We start from the raw sequence: 22045 nt of genomic DNA on the forward strand, positions 1-22045 counted from the left end.
CCGAGAACTATTGAGCTTAGCCCCATCGTCTATATTGATATTTATGGGATTTTTATGAATTTCAAAATAATAGCCGGTTTCAATTAAGTGCTTGGCAATTGCCGATTTGTCAGGGTGGTCGAGTTTACATACTTGATAGTGTTCTGATATTCTTTTGGAGTTCGTACGTTCTGTCTGGCCTACATAAACCTTGTCACATCAGGAACAGCTTAGTTTATAAATTTCATATGTTTCAGGAGAAAATTTGACTTTTGTAGGCCTTGTCTTGTATTTTTGTCGTGGTACCGAAGGCAGCCTTGATGATTTCTTTTCTCAGTATTTAGGCAATTCTGTCGGCCTGAATATGTGAGGAACCACAAATCCGGTCAGAACTTATAAAGCTAACCGATGCATTAAAGCGGAACGGTTACCCCGCAAAACAGACAAGGCAAATCATAAGAGCCAAATCTACCCCAAAACTCAACGAAGACAAAATAGAAAAAGAGCTGAAAGGCTGCGCTTTTTGCCTTATGTTCACAATGTGACTGACAAAATTGCCGAGATACTGAGACAAAATTGACTTTTTATTGATTTTTTAATATTGTCCATTGCAAACTATGTTTGCTCTCAATACAAGTTTTCTCAAGGAGACAGACACACTACATCGCCAATTTAAAATATATATTTTTCAAGATGAATGAAAATTTGAAAAAATTAAATGTGAAATAACACAAGAATTACATTCAATTTATTTGAAAATATAGGGATTCTGCGACCTACACGAGATTCCTTACAATAACGATTCCCTATCGTATACAGAAGATTCGGATGGAGTAAAAAGTTTGCTAGTTTGTCACTGTGCCTTACCAAAAAAAAAACACTGGCTCCTGTGCTTGGTGTGGGACTTACACTTTTTGTCTGTTTAAGTGTTTTGGTTACTCTAATCACACGATCAAGATATTCAATTTGTAATTTTTAGTATATACGAGTAAGTATACCTACATATAATAATATAAAGTGTACGTGTTTTGGATAACGTTGAAATCAGTGTATTTCCGGCTGTTTCACCGGTATCTACGATAGGTCGTGTCGAGACTCGACATGTTTATTAGTCGCCTCTGTCGGATTAGCCGTTCCATTTAATTACTGGCGATTATGCGGTATTAGCATTAGGCCAGGAGATATGAAAACATTTGTAATATTAATAAAACCTTCGACTGTTGATTTAAAGCTTAAAAATAGGAAAAAAAGTTGCCCCTCCACAAGCCAAAGCCCGCGTATAAAAGGGCCCTATTGCTGGAAAAGGACATCATTCGCAGGTGCACGTCTCCCCTCTCAATCATGGCGGTTCTCTTTTCCGTGAGTACAATTTTCATCACAATTTTGATTTATATTTAAAAAATAATAATAAATAAATTAAGTTGAATATCTAGGCATTTGAAATAAATTTATAGTTTTTTTTAAACATTGTGCAGTTTGAACTGTTGCCATAAAATTAAGATGTTACGAATTTACTATTTCACAAAACAAACTATTTTTATTATCCTTTACCCATGTTGGAAACTATTGGTATGTCATAAAATACCTACCATTTTTTTCATCCATAAACATGATAAAATCAATATCGTTTCATTAGTCTACCAAGCTGGTAGACTAATGAAACTTTAGGATCGATAAAAAGACAAAGTAAAAAGGAACAAATCGACTAACTTGTGTTTGACTCCAATACATGAAAGAATTCCTCCCTTGTGTTTGATGTCAACCGGTTTTTCCGCAGATTCGAATGTCGCTCCGTCGGTTTCATCACTGCTTCTGCTTAGAAAAAAAGAAAAAAAATAATTATTACTCAGATAATATTACATATGTACAGGTAAATCATTTTGACATGTTTGAACGTGTCTGTGCACACCCGTAGTATTGAAAATTTTAAATTAGTTTTTTGTACTTGTTTTTGGTACACCCGCTCGCAGTCCCATCTTACCTCGTTAAAGTCCAAATTTACTAGGTGCGTAGTGACATTTACCAATCCCGTTTAAATTTAGACTCGAGATTTAATTTGACAATGTTATTAAAAAAAATTATCATAGAATAAAATTATTTTTTTACCATCTTAATGATTTACCTGTAATCACGATAAAAATCGAAAAAGAGTCACGTTGGCATCATTTTTTTATACAACTATGTGTCGTCTCATTATAACACGAATAAGGGCTAACGGTGTTCAATCATCACTTACGGGTTAACTAAAGGTCCAATTCTAAGCGAAGACCTATTAGTGAACTAAGTATTGCAGTCGTAATGACAGTAAATTGGTATTGACTTGCAAGTACTACGAGCGCAGAGCAGTCAACGATATAAATATATGTAGGAATTTTCCTACAGGTGAAACTTTGTAGGCATGTAACTACTTTGTTCTACTGGTTAAAGTCAGACTGTTCACCACGTTCAAGTTTGATTCGGTCGCCTAATGCACTCAAAAACTGGCCTTTTAAAATAACCTTTTTTGCATGGATAAATCTGATTTTACTAGAAATGAAGTAATTAGATGATTTCTAGGTACGTACCTTATAATGTCAGCCACAGATGCAGAAATACTCCCTGGAACACTACGAACTTTCACTTCTAGATGTTCACCGTTTTCAGTCGGCGAAAGCCTGAAAGAAATATTTTTTTTAGTTTCTCAAACATGTGATGAAATATTTTATTTATATTATTAAAAATATATCATTTTTTTTCATCGACCAAGTAGCAATCATAGTCGTGCGTCTGATGTACGGAAACAAATCAAGGGGCTAACGTTTTTTTTCAAGTTTTGCATAAGACAAAATGCCGGTTTTGTCATTCTTGTATCATTTATTTATTAGAATAAAACTAAAAAAATATCTGCCCTGAAAAACTTTATTGGTGCAGAATATGTAGTTACCTTAATATTAAATTTAGGAAAATCGAGAAAATAGATATAAATGTCCCTGCTGATAACCGATTCCATTAAAAATATTTTTCAGTTTTTCAGGCAAATGAGTATTGTTATTTAAGTGAAGAATATCTAGTGATAGTACCAATATTCACGAATGCTATTAATCAGAGATATGTTTTGATTTAAAACTTTACAAATCTTCTCGGAACATTTAACTGCAACACCAATAATTTATTTTTAGTATTTTTGCGAAAATTAATATCATATACAGCGGAAATTGTACTGCTTACTAGAAAGGAAATAACAAAAAACTGAGCTAAATAAATATAATGTTACTATTATTACCTATATATATATATTATTACTTCAAACGTTGTGTAAAAAATACAACAGCATCATTTACCGATCTTTTGAGTACTTCGTAACGGTTGCGAATGTCGTGTGTGATAATGACGGCGATCAATACTAAAAAACTGCTAACAACTGTTAATTTGTGGTGTCATTTCACTATACAAATTAATATTTGATATTTCATGTTGGTTTTCTGTTTTTATTTCCATCATTAAAAACTCAATGTTTGCGAAATATATGCTTGCGTTTAATTTGTTGTTTTCAAAAATCGATGAATATTATTTTTTGATTCTTAATTTATTTTGATATTCAGCGTGTTTTTTGTCAATCGAAGATTTTTTATTTAATTCGATCGCTTTCAACACATTGGGTGAGTCACATCAGCTCATTTTAACACAAATTATTGATATTTGTGTATTGTACTTGCTATGTACTATGTACCCACAAACTTAAAATATGCGAATTTAATTTTAAATTGTAGTATGTACTACATTATATGCGTTTATACATCCGAATTTACTATGCGTTTCTACTTCTTTAAAACGAATTATTTGGACTATTATATTATCATGTTATCTTGTCTGCTAATGAAAAATAACCTTATCTAACCTCACTTTGCGTTTCTTATAGGTAGGTACAAATATCTATCATACTACGTAGAAAGAATATGAGTCATTTTTCTGTGGGAGAATATCTTCATGTGGTATCAAAATGTAAAAAAATCTCTGAAATATATTTAATTGAAAATAGGCATTTGTTACTTAACTCTTGATAGGCCAAGATACCAATTAAAACGTCTGTAACCAAATGGGTCTTCCGACGACCCCATGCATTTTTCTGTCTTATGGGTTTTTAAACTATAGAAATCCCAATTATTCAGCCAATTTTTATGGTAACTAATGTATTTACGCAGAAATACGTAAAATACTAAAATGATATGTCAAGTATTTAAGCTAATATAAGGAGGATATTAATTTTGGGTACTACCTACTCCCCCACTTAGCTGCGACATAGTTAATCACTCAAGAAAAGAACTCACAGTTTACGTTGTTTTTGAATTGTATTGTTTATGCTGACATGCAAATATTATCGTATAACTTATCAAACTTTATGATTTCTTTCCGTTTCTATATCCGAATAGACTGGTTCTTCCCAAACTACTTGATAACCTTCTCATTCAATTTTTATAATTTTCCTTCACTTCAAAACTTTCCTCAATTCATGCCATGGAGGCATCAGCAAATGAATTGCATTAGATTTAATTATTTAAAAATATAAATTACTATCAATTATGAGACTTAATGAGTCCCAAAAAGCGCCGGGACCGGCAATTTATTATTAACGTAGGGCGCATTCCAGCGCAAAGATTTCACAACAATTAGTCAATTACTTAATTGCGAAAGTCACCCGGGGTCAGCCGGGAATTTAGGATCTGCCGTACGTAGGTAGGTATATGGATTCCAACTTTGAGCACTGCGGTACCTACGGGTTACTTCATTTGATTGAGGAGGTAGTTACCCAATACATAGATATGCATATTATTGCATTCTGGCTGATATGCATCCGGCGTTGTTCGACTTTTCTCTACTTTCTATTAATATAATACGCATGTATTATACAGGATTTTCCAATAAGAGGTGTTATTTTGAATAGCCCGCTATTTCGGTAGAAGTTACTTTTGAAGCTGTAATTTTTTGACATTTGACAAGTAGAATCTACGCCATTAATAAAAATGGAAAGATACACGCTTCAACAACGCATTGAAATTATTAAAATTTCATATGAGTTAATCAAATGCAAATCATCTTGAGTGATGAGGCCCATTTCCACCTCGGTGGCTTCGTCAACAAGCAAAATTGTCGCATCTGGGCTCAGAAAACCCAAGAGTTATTGTTGAAAAGCCTCTCTATCCTCAACGTGTGACTGTTTGGTGCGGTTTATAGTCCGGCGGAGTCATTGGACCTTACTTTTTCGAAAATGAGGCTGGAGCAACAGTTACGGTGAATAGATTGCGCCATCGAGAGATGATTTTTTTTTATTGAATAAATAGTTAATACATATCAACAAACAAGTCCTGCTAAGCCAATTGAATTGGTTTGTCAACAGGTGCTTAAAGTTTAGTTACATAAACATTTTTATAAGTTATAATTTACATCTTATATCTACAGAATCAACATTTTTTTCATACAATTTTTCATACATATTAAAATAAATATTTTTTTCCGATAGCCAATTTTTCACCATATATTTAACCTTATTCATAGACTTACATTGCTTTATAGTGTTAGGTAATAATAATAATAAATAATAATAATAATACTTGGATGACTTGTATAGCGCCGTTTTTGTGCAAAAACACCTCAAGGGTAATACATTAAATATCTTCGGTATGTTGTATTCAAACGTTCTCTGTCCATATTTATTATTAAATTTCGGAACTATTAACCCGTCATTGCGCGTTAATCTAGTACTGTATTTATGTTCTAATTTTTCTTTATGCTGCGGGGTAAATATATACTGAATTATGATTTTTTGCCATAGAATAGCCTTAACAGGTAAAATTTTGGCACTCTGAAACAGCATCGGTGAATTATGTCTCTGGTTAAAAATATTAGGGACGACTAGTAATTTTACAATTGCGTTTTGTACAACTTTTACAGGTTTTTTAATATGTTTGTCCCATTTGAAAAAGCAATCTACTGTAACACCAAGATAGACATATTCCGTAACTAATTCAATGCTTTCACATTTACAAGTACTCGGGATTTTTTTATGGATGCAATTAACTAATTATAATGATTTTTTTATCCGGAATTGGATGATATTGATCTGGACAACGTTTAATTTCAACAAGACGGCGCTACGTGCCACACAAGCAATGAAACCATTGATCTTTTACGATTGTATATCAAAATAACAGACAGACGCTACTTTATTTTATACTATTTAGTTATGGATGAAGAAAGTTCGCATAATACTACGAGTGTCGAGTAGGTATATAAGTATTTGCTGTGTCTTGTATTGCACGGAGAAAAAATAAGTATTGCTAATTTATTAAGAATCTCTTCAAATTAATGGTAATCGGGTTAAAAAACGGAATCGTAGGCCTTCAAATAAATTAACTGATACAATTTTATTAAATTACCAATATATTATCAATTTTATCAATTTGAAATATTCAAATTGTCATGATGTAAAATCATTATTTGCCTTGATCATGACAAAATTTTAAATCATGACAAAATGCGAGTTTCTTAATAAATTAGAAATACTCATTTTGCATTTTGTGGGTTTGCGTATTTTAAAATATATATGGCGAAACATTTGTCACGCGTAGTAATAATTACACAGCAGAACTTGTATATAAATAAACGGTGTTTTTGTAAATTTAATAATAATATTATTGATTATATTAAAAAAAAGTATTAACGTAGGTACAAATACTCAATGCTGAACAGACGATTAGCTAAACTGAATCTATAGGTTCTTCAAGCATATATTTTCACTATGATATTTTTCTTGCCGTAATGACTTTCATAAAAAACTGTAAACTTAATTCCTACTTTAAAATAAAATGTTTTATTCTTACCCATTTTGATCGCAGTATTCATTTTTTCCGTCGGGGGGTGTTTCCATTCTAAAAAAAAACAATATCACAACAGAGAATTTTTTACATTATATAATAAAGATTTACATAAACTTTGTACAAATTTAAAAAAATATGTTTTTATCACAATTTTTGTAAAATTAGTAAAATATTAAATTGCAAAATCAGATATTTTTTTAACTGGACTGACGATTTTCGAAGTATTTTATTTTTTAACTATGTGAACTATTTCTATTTTTCATCGCGCGCCTACTGCACCTACTTACTCTTAACTACCCATTCCTTCCCAACCATTGACATAATATACAATACATGTTTTGGGTTTGACATTAACGGATAAAAAATAAGGAAGTGAGCTGCATCACCGCCTTCTTAAGGCTGGTGTCAATAAATAACATACACAATATTTAAATACAGATACATTTCTGTGCAGAACGGATGTAGATAAAAATTCTACATTATGCGTTGTTTTGACATCTACACGAAAAAGGGATATGAGTAGAAAATCGTTATAATTTTTCGAAAACCTGATTTTTAAAGAAAATCGAAATCGTTTTTCAACATCAAAATATTCTAAAATAAAGTTGTCCTAAAACAGGAAATCCAAATTTGCACGGAAAATTAAAGTAAATAAAATAAAATGTTCCTATGTCGAAAAATGGTAAAAAAATCGTTATAGTATCTCAACATCAAAACAACATGCACGCTCAGTTGATCAACATTAATATCGCTTACTTCCCGTTATGTAATTTATAGCTTTTAAGGAAAGATTCCGGGAAGGGTTGTTTCAGAGAATTTATACAATTATTCAAACTTCAAACTCTACTGTCGAGTTCTGTGAAAGATATTTTCAAGTTCTGTTATTATTTCAGTTCTGTCAAGTAACTGGCCTATAATGATATATATACAGAACTTGAATAGGACTTTCACAGAAGCCGTAAATGAAAGTTGTAATTTGGTAAATTGTGCAAATTCTATGAGACAACCCATCCTAAGTGGAATTTTTTTGCGAACCGTTCCAATTAGAATTAATGACACTCAGTTGCTTTCTAAACAAGCCGTTTTCCCGGAAGGGTAGGCAGAGAGTAAAGACCACCACACAATTCTCGGCAAACTTGCTTCATTCAAATTTATCGACTCATACATAATTTTCTGTTATTCTAATTCTTAATGTTCCGAATGTAGTATTTGAAAAATGAGCGTCCCCGACTTTTCTCATTTGAACATATTTCTGAATGAGATGCCCCAATAGATGCTTGGTATCTTCTAGCCCTGCGAACAGATCAGGTGGCCTCTCGCGGTGTGCCCTCCAATTGAGTACACATGTGGATGATCACTATTCATCTGTACAATTACCTCGCGAGTCGCATTATGACGAATAATAACAATAAAATTTGTTATGAGTCAAGGACGTAACGGGAGATTGTGCCGATCTACGGCTAACCTTAGATAATAAAACACGCCGAACAAGTCCTGTGACCTAAGTTTAAACATGCACATTGTTAAGTTTCTATACCAAATTACATCACTTAATTTTTCAATCATTTTTTACCTAAACGTTCTGATTTTCAATACACTTGAAAAATTACTAATAAGTGTGTTTAAATTTTACATAATTGATAAACAACCATTAATGTATGGAAAATGGTTGTTTTCGAGTGTTAAATTTTTGAGCTATCCTAAACTAACCTAACCTAATCATCATAGGTAATAGGTAACATTCCAAAAACAAAAATATTGCGAAAGATAAATAGATACTGGATGTTATATTATGCATACAAAAAAAAATCTTGTTACCAGGGGGAAATTAATGATTTTGAAAGGGGAAAAATTTCATTTGGTCTATACGTATTTTGTTCAATTAAATTGTTAGAACTTAACGAACATTGATTCTTTTTTGCTACACCCACTATATTTTTTAGAAAATTTACATATTTATAAAATAATATTATAAAAAGCACGTAATAGCTATCATTATTATAGACATCTTTACAGGACCCACTGAATTGGTAGTATATATACTTATTTATTCTATGGCTGTACTTATGCACGTTAGAAATTACTCTCTGTATATAAAATAACGTAAAAAAGTCCCTGGAAACCACAAAAAGGATAGAATTTTGATCGTATTGCTTCATCCATCACAAGTTTGAGTGATTATTTCATCATTGCAGGAACTTATCACTCCCCCACATTTCTCAGTTTAATCTTCGTCACTGTGTTCCAGAATATGATGTTTTGCTCCGCACTGTCTAGTGGGCACTTTACACTTGACAGTCTACTGCATGGATTTGTGAACGGAAATCCACAGCCATATTTGAAAACGATCCAACTGTGGTCAAAGTGACCAAGCCAAAAACACAGTCCGTTCTAAAAAAAATAGGTTCTTTTCGCAGATACAAACTCACAGCTTCGCGAGACTGGATATTTTTTTTGTATCCATTATTTAGACTAGTAGTTTTGTGAAGAGTAAACCTCACTTCCAAAAAATTGTTTCTAATTTGTTCTTATTTAACAAATTAAAACCAAAATCATAAGTTTTGTAAGTAAATATAAAAATAAAGTAAATAATATAAAGAATTGTACAATATGACCAAAGAAACTTCACTAAATAATTTTTACTGAAAATTTCAAACAGCCACCATTTTGAAACGGAAAAGGAACGTACAAACAAATTTACAAAGAGACGACATGCTAATTGGTCTAGTTAAAACAGGACTTCGCTAAGCTTAGTTATTAAAACAAAATTTATGTAGCATTATAAAAATCCTAACTTGTGAAACAAACAATGATTGTGCCTCGAAAAACTAACAAGGACTTCGACTATTATGGCCAACTTCATGCTCATTATAGTAAAAATATTGTTTACAAAAGATTAGCGTGGCCCAACAACCAAACCTGCAGCATCTTCACTATTATATCGTTTAATTCGTGCTTTCTTAGCTATTTATTTTTGTGCTTCGGTGGAAGAATGCGAAAACTTATTAAGTGGTATGATTTTTTGTCAGTTGCCGATATAATTCATTTTGCCTTGCATTTTTTGTATTATTTTTATTAGGGATAACTTATAGAAGTTATACACGTCATTGTAATATTTAATCATTAAAGAGAATATATTATCAAAAAGTCTGAATGAACATATGAAACAATTTATTTATTTATAGAGCGGAGACGGTTTACATATAGTTCCCGTGTGCACTTAGGCCATAGGCCCATTGTCCTATTTTCCATTTTACCCCATCCCTTTAACGGTCACCCGGTCCCTTCTATAAGTTCACCAGGGTTGTCATTGGATATGTGGCTATGTCTTCTGGTTCCACAATGTGTCTTCCCAGGTCTCATCTCTCCTCTCCAATCCCCCTTGGTTCCCTGAAAGCCCCACAAAGGAAGAGAGCATTATCTCTCCTCTCCATTCCCCTTTGGTTCCGTGAAGGACCCACAAGGAAAGAGTTCACGGAGTCGGCATCATCTCTCCTCTCCACTCCTCCTTGGTTCCCTAAGGGCCCACGATGGAGGAGTCTACTCCTCCTTAGTTCCCTGAAGGCCCCATGGAGGAAGAGTTCCCTCACCCTCGTTTCCCCGAAGGCCCCACGATGGAAGAGGATTTTGTCTCTCCTCTCCACTAAATACAAGAACAGAAAACAGTTGCGACCGTAGGCTTGTTTTAATTTTATGTGTATTTGTCTGTTTTATGATTTTATAAATAATTGATGATTTTATATTCTTCAATATTTTTTTTTTCAATAATGTAACTAGATTAAAATAATTTTTTTGGAATTCTGAACGTATTGAAGGTTCCACTCCAAAGCAATAAATGTCATTGGCATTATTTTGTTCCTCGTTCATGCTCACATGTTTTTGCAGCTGAATTCATCTACCTTGTATCATAATAATACACAACGTAGATAGTCAGCTGCTAGTCACCCACAGGACATAACATGGCACGAACAAAAATATTCTTGTTGTTAACCATAGTACCATTAATCTGAATAAATCACGATTTGGTAATAATATGGAATTTACGTGATTTAATCTTATAAAATAAGTAAGTACCTACTTAACTTCCAATTAAATTTGCCAGATAGTCAGTTAGTTATCCGATAAAAGCAGGAATCCACAGAAGTCCTTGCAGGTAGTAAAGGTAATGAAAGTGGGAAGGAGATGGGGAAGAGGAAGTACTGACTATTCATATTTGATCATCAAACAAGGCTTAAGTCATTTCAAGCAACGAACGTTTCGATCCCGAATGGTGGTCTTTCTCCAGGGCAATTCTGAGAATATCTCTGGTGGAATATTCACGAATATTTGTGTGGTGAATATTTGCGGGCTAATAAGATTCCGGAAAAGTATGGTACCTACCTACGGTACGTAATGCAAAAACGACAAAAGTGTAAATACATGAGTTGGGATTCTGCAGCGTTTCAAATAAATAATTGATTTGCAATAAAATATTGTTAACCTTTCCTTGCAAATACTAATTCAACAAATGCATGTAAGAGCTTCGATGAGTAGGTATATTTACGCATATTGGTATATATACATACAATGAAAATGCAGTAATACGTGGTTACCTCTATTTGAAGCCTGGTACGTGGCAAAGAAATTCTTATTTCTTATGGTTAAAATTTTTGAAATCAATAAACTTTTTATTTTTTTCGAACGAAGCAAATAATTTGGATTGTGAAATTATAAATTAAATTAAAAAAAACTCACTTTGTAATACACCAATTTTTTTAAACTTATTATCCGACAGCCAACTAGGTTTAAGATAAGCGATAAACTCGGTTGGCTGTCAGATATTAATTCAATAAAAAAGTGGTGTATTATAAAGTATGTTTTTTCATTTAATTTTTTAAATGAACTAGTTTCAACTTTTTAAATTTTGTTGTGCGCTTTGAAACTACTTTCAGTCGATACAAAATATATTATTGCAATACATTTTGATATGTTATAATAATAATAATTATTTATTCCAGAATGTATGCAGGGTTAGTGCAATGCAATACATTCCATATTTGAAATAATATACATAATAAGTAATAAAAATAATAATAAGGTAGGTAATAACATAGGTGATTTCGATGGGCACAAAAAAGCGGAATTTAAGTGAAAAAAGATAAAATATAAACACAAAAATGAGTGTGAACAGCTGTTTATGGGGGATATTTGCACATCTCCAGTCTCGAGAAGGCCATCAGAGGGGACTCTATTCAGGCAACCAAGGCAGTGATGATAAAAAAATAGTATAGTTAAATAAAAAATTGTCATTTAAATGTACTCTATGAAGAATTCAGAAGTTCAATCGGAGATATATGAATCGCAAATAAATCAAAAGTGAAGTAAATTTTTATAAATATACTTCACTTTTGATATATTAATATACCAAAATTGAAGTATTTTTCAAACTTTTAAAATAGATTTATTTATCTTATAATTAATGGAATATGATAATATATGGAATATTGTATTGTTTTCAATGCTAAAAAGTGACAATCAAACTCAAATCGACTTATATTAATAATAATTGATGACGTATGAATTTGTAAATTTTTGAATTAACACAATTTTAAAAGCCTGCATATATAAATCGTTTAAAGTATTTAAAATTGTTAAGGAATTTACTCTACATGTATGCAGGGCCGGCACTGAGCCAAACGGCACCTGGCGCGTGTAAAATTTTGACGCCCCTTGTCAAACCCAGTAGACTCCTAACTGTTGTCAATAATATTCGGATGATTATCTGTATTTTTGAGTAGGTACGGCCGTTTACATGAAAAAGCTCAATCGTGATAGGTCTGTTAGGCGTTAGGTATTATCGGCGCCTTGGCAATGCGGAGCCTTTAGCGGACTTCTTCAAATGTATCGTATATTCATGTATCATGAAAACAATGCTTTTTATTTTAATTTTTGATTTCTTAAATTCCCCTTAGCATTGTGTACTGATACAGATATCCATTTTTACCATCAAACTGTTAACCTCCACATTTTATAAAAAACTTTTAAAAAGTTGACTGTGTAAAATGACTATTTAATTTGTTTAAAAACTTACTTATTTTTCTGCACAGCAAAAACACTTAATGTTTTTTATGATACAAGATTCGTATTAGGTTCACAAAATAAATAAAATAATTTTGTTTTACTGATTGGGAAAAGCAGCGCCGGCGGTCGCTCTATAGGCTGAACTGGGCTCTCTGAGACTAAGACGAAACGACAAAGACTGACAGTTACACAGTCAGAGTAAGAACTGCACACAGCGAAACGTCACTTCACTTAAATCTACTTGTGATTGTGGATGTAAAGTGTGCTAAGTGTGTGGTGTGTGATGCGGGCAATACCGACACCCACCAGCCACCCATTCCATTGCACGCATTGTGCTATTGAAGATTTTATTTGAATAAAAATGAAAATATCAATTACCTATGTAATCTTGCATGATTATGTAGTTGAAGTCGCTCTGGACTCTGAACTTAAGGGAAGACTTTAAACCCTAAATATCCAAATTTCATAATTTATCAAATTGTTCATCTACTTCTCCGTCAAATGCAATCTAACCTGATTGAGATATTAATCAAACGCCTATTCTTGACGGGTCTGGCTCATCCGAAGCACATAAGTAAATGCGTATAAAAATAAAATATAATAATAATATAGTACATTTAAATATCTTACCTTTCATTAAATTAGGTGACGAAGATTTTTTGGTATTTTGTACATGACGGAGGGCTAATTAAAAATGTTTGCAACCTCGTCAGACCTCCGAATTTTTGACAAAAATCCAAAAAACTTCAAAATTTTTACAACCTCGTCAGACGTCCGAATCTTTGACAAAAATCCAAATAACCTGAAAATTGAATTTTTTTCAGTTTTTACCAATTTTGTCCTTGACTAACTAATTTTTCATTAAAAAATTGTGAGCCTTTTTTTAATAGATTAATCTCACTATCAATCGACACAGTTTCTGTTTATTAAATATTGTTTGATGTACAGCTATTCAAATTTTTTAAGAATGTCCAATTTTTGTTTCGTTTTCAGCCGTTTTAACTTTGAAATCTGTTAAATACTTCCGGGGTTTTAGAAAATTCACCTAACCCAAACCTTGAAAAATTGAAAAACATTTGCCAATAATTTTAAAAGTGAAAACAAGATTAGTGAATTGGAAGCTTTCTATTATATCTTTAAACTAAGTATATATGTTTTTAGTTGTGAAGAACGATTTGTAAATGTCAACGAATGTATCTGATGATGCTATAAACGAAACTGCAGTAATACAAAAAAAGTATTTGTTTTAATCGTTGTCCATAAGATGCATCTTTTTACATATATTATATAAAACGCTAACTTTAAAAATGCAAGATGATGAAAAGGCGTTGTTAAATGATTATTTTTTAAAAATACTCTGTGTCAATGTAATAATAACTTAACCCCTCTTGGAAGGAACCTACGGCAACCTCCGCCCCTAGCTGTGCGCAATAATTGTTGATTTCGTCTTCGCGAAGATGATGAAAGGTTGTTTAATTAGTATTGAAAGTTTCCGAATATGATTCCCAAGGCTAGATGTTGACCTGGAAAGTGTTGTTCTACAGGTGCTGCTCTTGGTAGTAGTTCAGACGGTGATATGCACACGGGGGCAGCATGATGAGCTGACGGAGCTCGCGCGCCTCTCGGGGCCCAGCGACGAGGGGGGCTTCCTCGAGCAGCTGCCACCCTACAGGAAGAGATTACCACTGACTGACCTTACTGAAAACACTGAGGTAAGTCATATGAACAGGTGTATTTTACCAAAACCTCCTAGTACATGCGACCACCTGGCTTTAGAATACAACAAATCTGCCTATATAATATTTTTCAACTGGATGAAAAAATAAAATGTATCGTCAAGTCAAGAGATTTTTTTGGACCGAACTAAATTAATCTGTTGAGATGTGACAATTATTTTCCGGACCGAACTAAATTGGTCTTTTGATATGTGACAACTAATTGGTACAAGCTGAAGTTTTTTTACACAATGTTTTAAGAAGATGTAGACAATATTTTTCCACTTATTTTGAATTAAGTACCAAATGTGAAAATGAACAAATCTCGAAAAATCTGTATATTTATGAAAAATAAAGCAAGGCCGCCCACAGTCACATTTCACAAGTGTACTGGCTGAAGTCCCTGACGTTCCCTGTACTTCACGTAATTTTCCAATGTACACAGTAATATTTATTGTTATTAAGTTTAATTTGTAGAACTCCATTTTATTTTTTTATTTTTTTATATATACAATAATATTATTATTGGGTTTATAAAAACAGTTTATTTTTAAACAAGTTCTGCTGTGTAATTATTATTACGCGTGACAGCTGTTTCGCCCTCTAAAGGCATTATCAAACTGTGGGTAGCCCACTTACAGACGATACATTTATATTATTTCTAGGTAGGTATTTTAATTTCAATTACTGATTTCTTAATTGATTTCTGTGTAAAAATGTTAGAAATTATTGATGGTTATTACCCTAGTAAAGTTTCCCCAATTAGTGTAATGTTTAAATTTGACTGAATGTCTTAATGTTAGTTATTCCCAAACGATGACTCATAGGGTTATTTTAATAGTATAATTAAGTACTTCAATGTGCACTAGGTTTGAAGATATCTAGTAGGGGTGAACGAATTATATTGGTTTGTTCATTAATTAGAATAGCTTTCGGATTATTAGAATTTTTGTTAATTTCTAACTGCTCTAAAAGATTCAGTTTACGGCCTTTATTTTGTACGTGCAACGGAGTTGGTTTATTATTATCATTAAGTGAGTGATTTTCATCTAGGAGATGTTTGGCAAATTGAGATTGTATTTTATTATTATTTTTAAAAGATCTTATATGTTCTTTGAACCTAGTGTTAAAGGACCGGCCCGTTTGTCCAACATAAACAGCGTTGCATTCGTCACACTGGAGTTTATAAATGCCACTATTTTGTAATTTGAGTACCTTACTTTTTGAGTTTTTAAGAGATGATCCTAAGTTGTTATTTGTGCGGAAGGCAATATCTAAGCCACATTTTTTGAGGACTTTGGCAATTTTATTAGATGTCTGTCCGATGAATTCTAAACACCCGAATTTATTATTCGTCTTATTATTAGTCGCTGGGTAAATTAATTTAAGGTTATTTTTGTGTTTATTATTATTAATTATTTTTTCGATGTCTCTACCCTTGAAGCCGTTATTTTTAGCAATAGTTAGGATTGTATTTTTTTCCTTCTCGTATGCTTTCTTGTCGAGTGGGATGTTAGTAAGCCTATGCACCATTGAGTGGTAGGCAGATAATTTATGTGACCATGGATGTAAAGATTTATAATTAATGGTCGTATCTGTAAACGTAGGCTTACGGAAAATTTCGAACGTATGTTTATTATTTTCTCTACCGATTGTTAGGTCTAAAAAATTAATTTTCTTATTACACTCTCTTTCAACCGTAAAGCAGATTTTACGGTTGATGGAATTAGCAAATGTGACAAAAAGATCTAATTGTCTGTTGGTGCCTTTCCAACAGACCAAAATGTCGTCAACATAACGAACATAGTAAATGATGTGTTTGCTAAAGATTGAATTTAAAATTTGTTTTTCAATGTAATCCATGAATATTTCTGCAAGAAGTGGACTGAGGACGATACGAGAAGGAAAAAAATACAATCCTAACTATTGCTAAAAATAACGGCTTCAAGGGTAGAGACATCGAAAAAATAATTAATAATAATAAACACAAAAATAACCTTAAATTAATTTACCCAGCGACTAATAATAAGACGAATAATAAATTCGGGTGTTTAGAATTCATCGGACAGACATCTAATAAAATTGCCAAAGTCCTCAAAAAATGTGGCTTAGATATTGCCTTCCGCACAAATAACAACTTAGGATCATCTCTTAAAAACTCAAAAAGTAAGGTACTCAAATTACAAAATAGTGGCATTTATAAACTCCAGTGTGACGAATGCAACGCTGTTTATGTTGGACAAACGGGCCGGTCCTTTAACACTAGGTTCAAAGAACATATAAGATCTTTTAAAAATAATAATAAAATACAATCTCAATTTGCCAAACATCTCCTAGATGAAAATCACTCACTTAATGATAATAATAAACCAACTCCGTTGCACGTACAAAATAAAGGCCGTAAACTGAATCTTTTAGAGCAGTTAGAAATTAACAAAAATTCTAATAATCCGAAAGCTATTCTAATTAATGAACAAACCAATATAATTCGTTCACCCCTACTAGATATCTTCAAACCTAGTGCACATTGAAGTACTTAATTATACTATTAAAATAACCCTATGAGTCATCGTTTGGGAATAACTAACATTAAGACATTCAGTCAAATTTAAACATTACACTAATTGGGGAAACTTTACTAGGGTAATAACCATCAATAATTTCTAACATTTTTACACAGAAATCAATTAAGAAATCAGTAATTGAAATTAAAATACCTACCTAGAAATAATATAAATGTATCGTCTGTAAGTGGGCTACCCACAGTTTGATAATGCCTTTAGAGGGCGAAACAGCTGTCACGCGTAATAATAATTACACAGCAGAACTTGTTTAAAAATAAACTGTTTTTATAAACCCAATAATAATATTATTGTATATATAAAAAAATAAAAAAAAAAAAAAAAAGTACACAGTAATTTTCCTCTGATGTATAATAATTACCTTTGAACGTCAAGTGTGCAAAATTTCATCAAGAAAAACAACATTCTGCTTTTAGGGGTGGGAAAAGGGTTGGCAGTAATTTTTTGAAATCTCATGTAGTCATTGATTATTCTTTTGTTTTGAATATCAGGTGTGCAAAAATCTTCAATCTATGAAAAAAAATAATATTTGTATAAAAAGCAAAGCCATGCCGCTCGCCGCAGACACACTTCATTATATAGATAGTTGGTATTGTTACTCTTATTCATCTGAAAGCTATGTTATTGTTTGTTCAGTCCGCAGGTGACGGCCAAGAAGATAGCATGAGCTCGCAGATCATGAGCACTGACCGGCTGCTGAACACCGTGCTCATGCAGATGCAGAGAGCCAGGAAAGAAGGAGAACTTACTGTGGGAATTGATGATACCGATTATGGGTCTCTGCCTCAGTACCCAAAACATAGAGACGAGGTAAGCTTCATAGAGAAATATCGACTTCTACTATAAAGTTATTTAGTAATTTGATATGTCTATTATGATTTATGCTGGTCTATCTTTCTTGTTATTTTTTATCGTTTTAGCCCGGTTACGCCGAATACGAACCTGAACCTAATTGGGACAGAGAAGAGAGAGAGTACAAGAAGAGTAAATTACCGGTAAGCATTCGTATATAAATAAAGTTTTTAATAAATTATTTTGAATTAGCAAAAAAATGTGTTAATATACGACTTTTGGTTTATTCTTTGTCTTCTTGGCGTGCATTTTCTTCATGGGCGGTGTTCGAAGTATTGGAAGGAAAGTTCATCAAAAAGTGCGATAATTGTACGTACCTACCGCCTGTAAATTAATTTACATATGAATAGTGTAAAGAACTGTAGTAAATCCTGCTTTTACACAAAGAAAAGCCAATGTTCAAGGAAAAAAAATGGTGCATTAAAGTTATGTGCATGTCTAATAACTAATCCGACACACGGAGAGAAATTAATTTTTGCCCTAACCATAAATTAACATGTTTTTTTAATAAAACATCAATTTAATAATGTTTTATTGCTTTGCCTTGATAATATATTACGATGATACGAGAATTTTCGTTGTAATGCAAAAATATTAGGATTTTCCAGAATTCGTAGTCCAACATCATGATAATATATTCGCAATTTATTAAAAGTTTATCAGGAAACTGTTGATTCATTCATAATGTCTGCAGTCCTGCTATTAATCAAAATTAGCAATAATTTGAAGATATTTTTAATAAATTAGCAAAAGTCATTTTTCAATTATTGTATCTCAAAATATTAAAAAAAACTTTTAATGACTTAAAAGAAGTCCCCTGGAATTCAAGGCAAATTGACAATGGTTTATGAAAAGGATTTGAAAAGATTTTTTTTTTACTGATTTTAATACTTGCAGGAATAGTATGCCAAAAGTAGCACCTACAACAATCTGAATTCTTTCTGTTTTCACTTTTGACTACGGATTGTGGCACCATCATTATTTTGGCTGTTACCCCTTGTATATGTTACCCCTTACATGTTCTAACTGTTATGATGAATATTATAATCTTTTCATTTCGTGAAATGGATGTTTTTTGCAGTCTTACGAACGACTTTGTGATGCCTGGTATATACCTGTTCAGATAGATGATTTTGAAGGCGGACCTGTAAAATACACGGAGATTATATGTAAGGGGACCGAGTACAACAAGGAACCTACAAATCAAGTAAGATAAAAACAACATAATATTTTTTTAAACCTATGCACAATTGATTGATCAAGATTAGTCTTTTCAACCAAATTTGGTAAAGATGTACGTACTCCACGGAAATTGGATAGATCTACCGCAAAATAATTTAAAAAGCTATCAAAATACAATGAATTTATTAAAAATAAGTTCAACGAAAAAATCATTTGGAACTAAATAAAGAATAAAATATATCAAGTACCACAATTTAAGAAACGTTTCTCTTGCCCACACCCACTTTTACTGTTCTCTTTAACCCATCATTCGTCAAATATGATGTTCTCTCTTCTTCATAGACAGTGGGTGGCCAAATTATTGATTAAACGCTCAAAAATTACATTATTATCAGTTTGAAACTGTACAATATTTTTACATAGAGGGATTTTACATTATAATTTGGTTTTTTGATTGAATTATATAATACTTAAATATTACATGTTTGAGAAAAAATACAATACAAAATGTTTAGAAAATCTCTTAATATTTAGTAGAACCTCCCTTGGCGTCAGTAGTAGTAGTATTAACTCAGGCTTTCTTTGTAATTTTCATCCTACGCAATTCTAACTAGCGTACATTCTTTCTTCATACATTTCTCCGTCGTACATTATCTACTGTTTTATAGACAAATATCACGAATTAGTCGATCATTTCAATTCATTTTCTAGTTCTGTGACTTACCATAGGTATTTTTTTTATCAAGCTTATTGTTAAAATTATAAAAAAATAAAGAATTTCTTAAGTAATAAGAAAAAAAAGAAGTTTTTAACTAGAGTGATTAATAATTTGGCTACCCACTGTATATTAATACTTCAGAATTTAACAGATTATAAAGGATGTTTCTTTATTTGCAGATATGCTCCAAGTTAAATTTTTCGTGTCTCCAGCAAAATAGAACCATACAATTTACAAGAAGATACAAGGGAAGGTATGATTCAAGAGTTTTTGATGTTTTTGTGTTTTTAAAGAGACCCTTGCTTGTTTTGTGGTGTATCGGATGAATAAAAAAAATAATGTTAGAAAATATTAAAAATCCGAAAATTGAAAAAAAAAATAAAAATAACACTGTCGAATTGAATTGCGAGTCTTAATATAAACGGAATGAATATGGTATACTTATTCATATGTAAACGCCAGTAAAAATAAAGTTAATAAATAAATAAAATATGTACGGTAGAAAAGGGTGTTATTATGCCTTAAAAGAAATAAGTTGGCAAAGGGGAGAGGAATAATAAAATAGAATAAAGTGGAGGGATGCACTCGATGAATTAATTAATCAACGAAAGCTTTATTTTGCATGTTGTGTTTTTCTGATAAGAATTTCTTGTAAATTCCAGCAATGAATATATTGATCACAAGATTCATATATTGTCCGGCTGCGAGTGCTATTGGCCAAAGCACAGGCTGGGAGATATGAGCGCGCACAAGGGCCCCACTTACCCTAAGGACTACTGACTCGCAATCGCAACCGCAACCGCAGCAAGCAACTACGGGATCCCTCTACAGTAATGACGAACAAACAAATGAATTAATCATGTATTGCACCGAATTATGAATAAATAATGCCCAAAAGTATTTGTTTTTTTATTTCATATATTGGTCTCACAATGTCCACGCTTTTAAAATTATTGCCTATACTTGAAAAAGAGAGTGGATTGCTTAAGCAAAATAAAATGATATGACTGTAAATAAATAAAAAAACTGCGTTTATTTTAACCGCCCGATGCCAGTGGGACTGATGAATCCACAATGGGGTATTGCAGCATCAACCAAATATAACTTACATCAATATAGGTGTGATGTGAAGTTGAATGAAGTTGTAGGTGAAGGAGATGAGGAAGAGGACGGTTGGGAAGTACCTGGCTATTCAGATCTATGTTTAATTTCAAATATAGATTCGTTATTGACTGCTCGTATCTTTTGCCGATATAATAATAATAACAGTTTCAATATTAATCACAATTAAAAGAATTTTGCATTCTCAGAATATAAAAATATTACCATTTGTTATTTCGGCTACTGGCATTATATCTAGCTCTCTCATTCAAAATTTAGGCGTATTAGATTAGTCAAATAATTTATAAATAAAAATGAAAAAAACAGTCATTTTAAATACATGTAGCATTACGAAAGATTTTTTAAATATTTATATTGAGGGATCAGTAGGATTTATAGGTCCAGTTGGGAGTTCTACCGAGCCGAACCCTCCGGTATGAAAATATCTGGAGTCGGTGAATTATTTTCCCATTTGATCTCTGGTGAGTTGACGTGCTGTTCTTGTATTGTTTTGTATTTATTATGCTTATATAATGCACCTGCATAATGTGGATTGACTAGATGATCACTTGTGGAAAAGTGTGTGGAAGGGTTTAGTTTTTCCTGTGGGGAAGATATAACCCGGACATAAAGTCGGAAAAATAAATACTAATGACAATTAAAAACTATTATAATGCAAATAAAAATTTAATTATAATAATAAATTAAAATACTGAAACAATTATAATAATAATAATAATTTGTAACAAGTAAAATACTAATAACAACTATTAGATTAAAACCCGCTGCTGCGGTTTGAAAAATTCAACGGTTCTTTTTGAAAATAGCAGAGGGCGCCACTTCTGTTTTCAATCCTAAACTGTGCAGTATTAAGATAATAATGCTATCAGATTAAAATACTATTATTAAAAACTATTACAATACTAATAAGATCTACGGTAAAGGCTTAATGGCGTAGAGAGGAAATTGATTAAAAAAATTGTTTTTCTAAGGTATAACTAA

At 32.1% G+C, this 22045-nt stretch overlaps 2 protein-coding genes across 4 annotated transcripts in view; one reads left to right on the plus strand and one right to left on the minus strand.

Annotated features, from left to right (window-relative positions):
• Nucleotides 1–13031, minus strand: part of LOC149412272 (serine/threonine-protein kinase OSR1-like) — a 36939-nt gene extending 23908 nt beyond the window's left edge. The window contains exons 1-4 of one of the 3 annotated variants that reach the window (XM_089646004.1): nt 12904–13031; nt 6837–6884; nt 2544–2633; nt 1690–1791 (exon numbers count right to left, since the gene is read on the minus strand). In XM_089646004.1, coding sequence (XP_089502130.1) covers nt 1690–1791; nt 2544–2633; nt 6837–6883 — 239 coding nt within the window. In that variant the 5' untranslated portion in view covers nt 6884; nt 12904–13031. Of the gene's footprint in view, nt 1–1689; nt 1795–2543; nt 2634–6836; nt 6885–12903 lie in introns of those variants that run through there. The other 2 variants (XM_089646003.1, XM_089646005.1) reach the window with 2 other exon arrangements.
• Nucleotides 1321–20778, plus strand: LOC149412273 (uncharacterized). The gene is made up of 7 exons (XM_089645696.1): nt 1321–1338; nt 14438–14605; nt 17827–18000; nt 18111–18185; nt 19124–19249; nt 20122–20195; nt 20605–20778. The coding sequence occupies exons 1-7, from the start codon at nt 1321–1323 to the stop codon at nt 20720–20722; spliced, it is 753 nt and encodes a 250-aa protein (XP_089501822.1). The 3' UTR covers nt 20723–20778.
• The last annotated feature ends 1267 nt before the right edge of the window (nt 20779–22045 follow it).

The sequence above is a fragment of the Hesperophylax consimilis genome, chromosome 23 (assembly GCF_061612785.1).
Source record: "Hesperophylax consimilis isolate HC1 chromosome 23, BYU_Hcon_1.0, whole genome shotgun sequence".
In the NCBI taxonomy this organism is placed as follows: Eukaryota; Metazoa; Arthropoda; class Insecta; order Trichoptera; family Limnephilidae; genus Hesperophylax; species Hesperophylax consimilis.

Excerpts from the sequence above, each read along its gene's own strand:
- LOC149412273 (XM_089645696.1), top strand. Across the intron at positions 18,001-18,110 it reads ACCCAAAACATAGAGACGAG|CCCGGTTACGCCGAATACGA; the intron begins GTAAGCTTCATA and ends TTATCGTTTTAG. Across the intron at positions 18,186-19,123 it reads ACAAGAAGAGTAAATTACCG|TCTTACGAACGACTTTGTGA; the intron begins GTAAGCATTCGT and ends TGTTTTTTGCAG.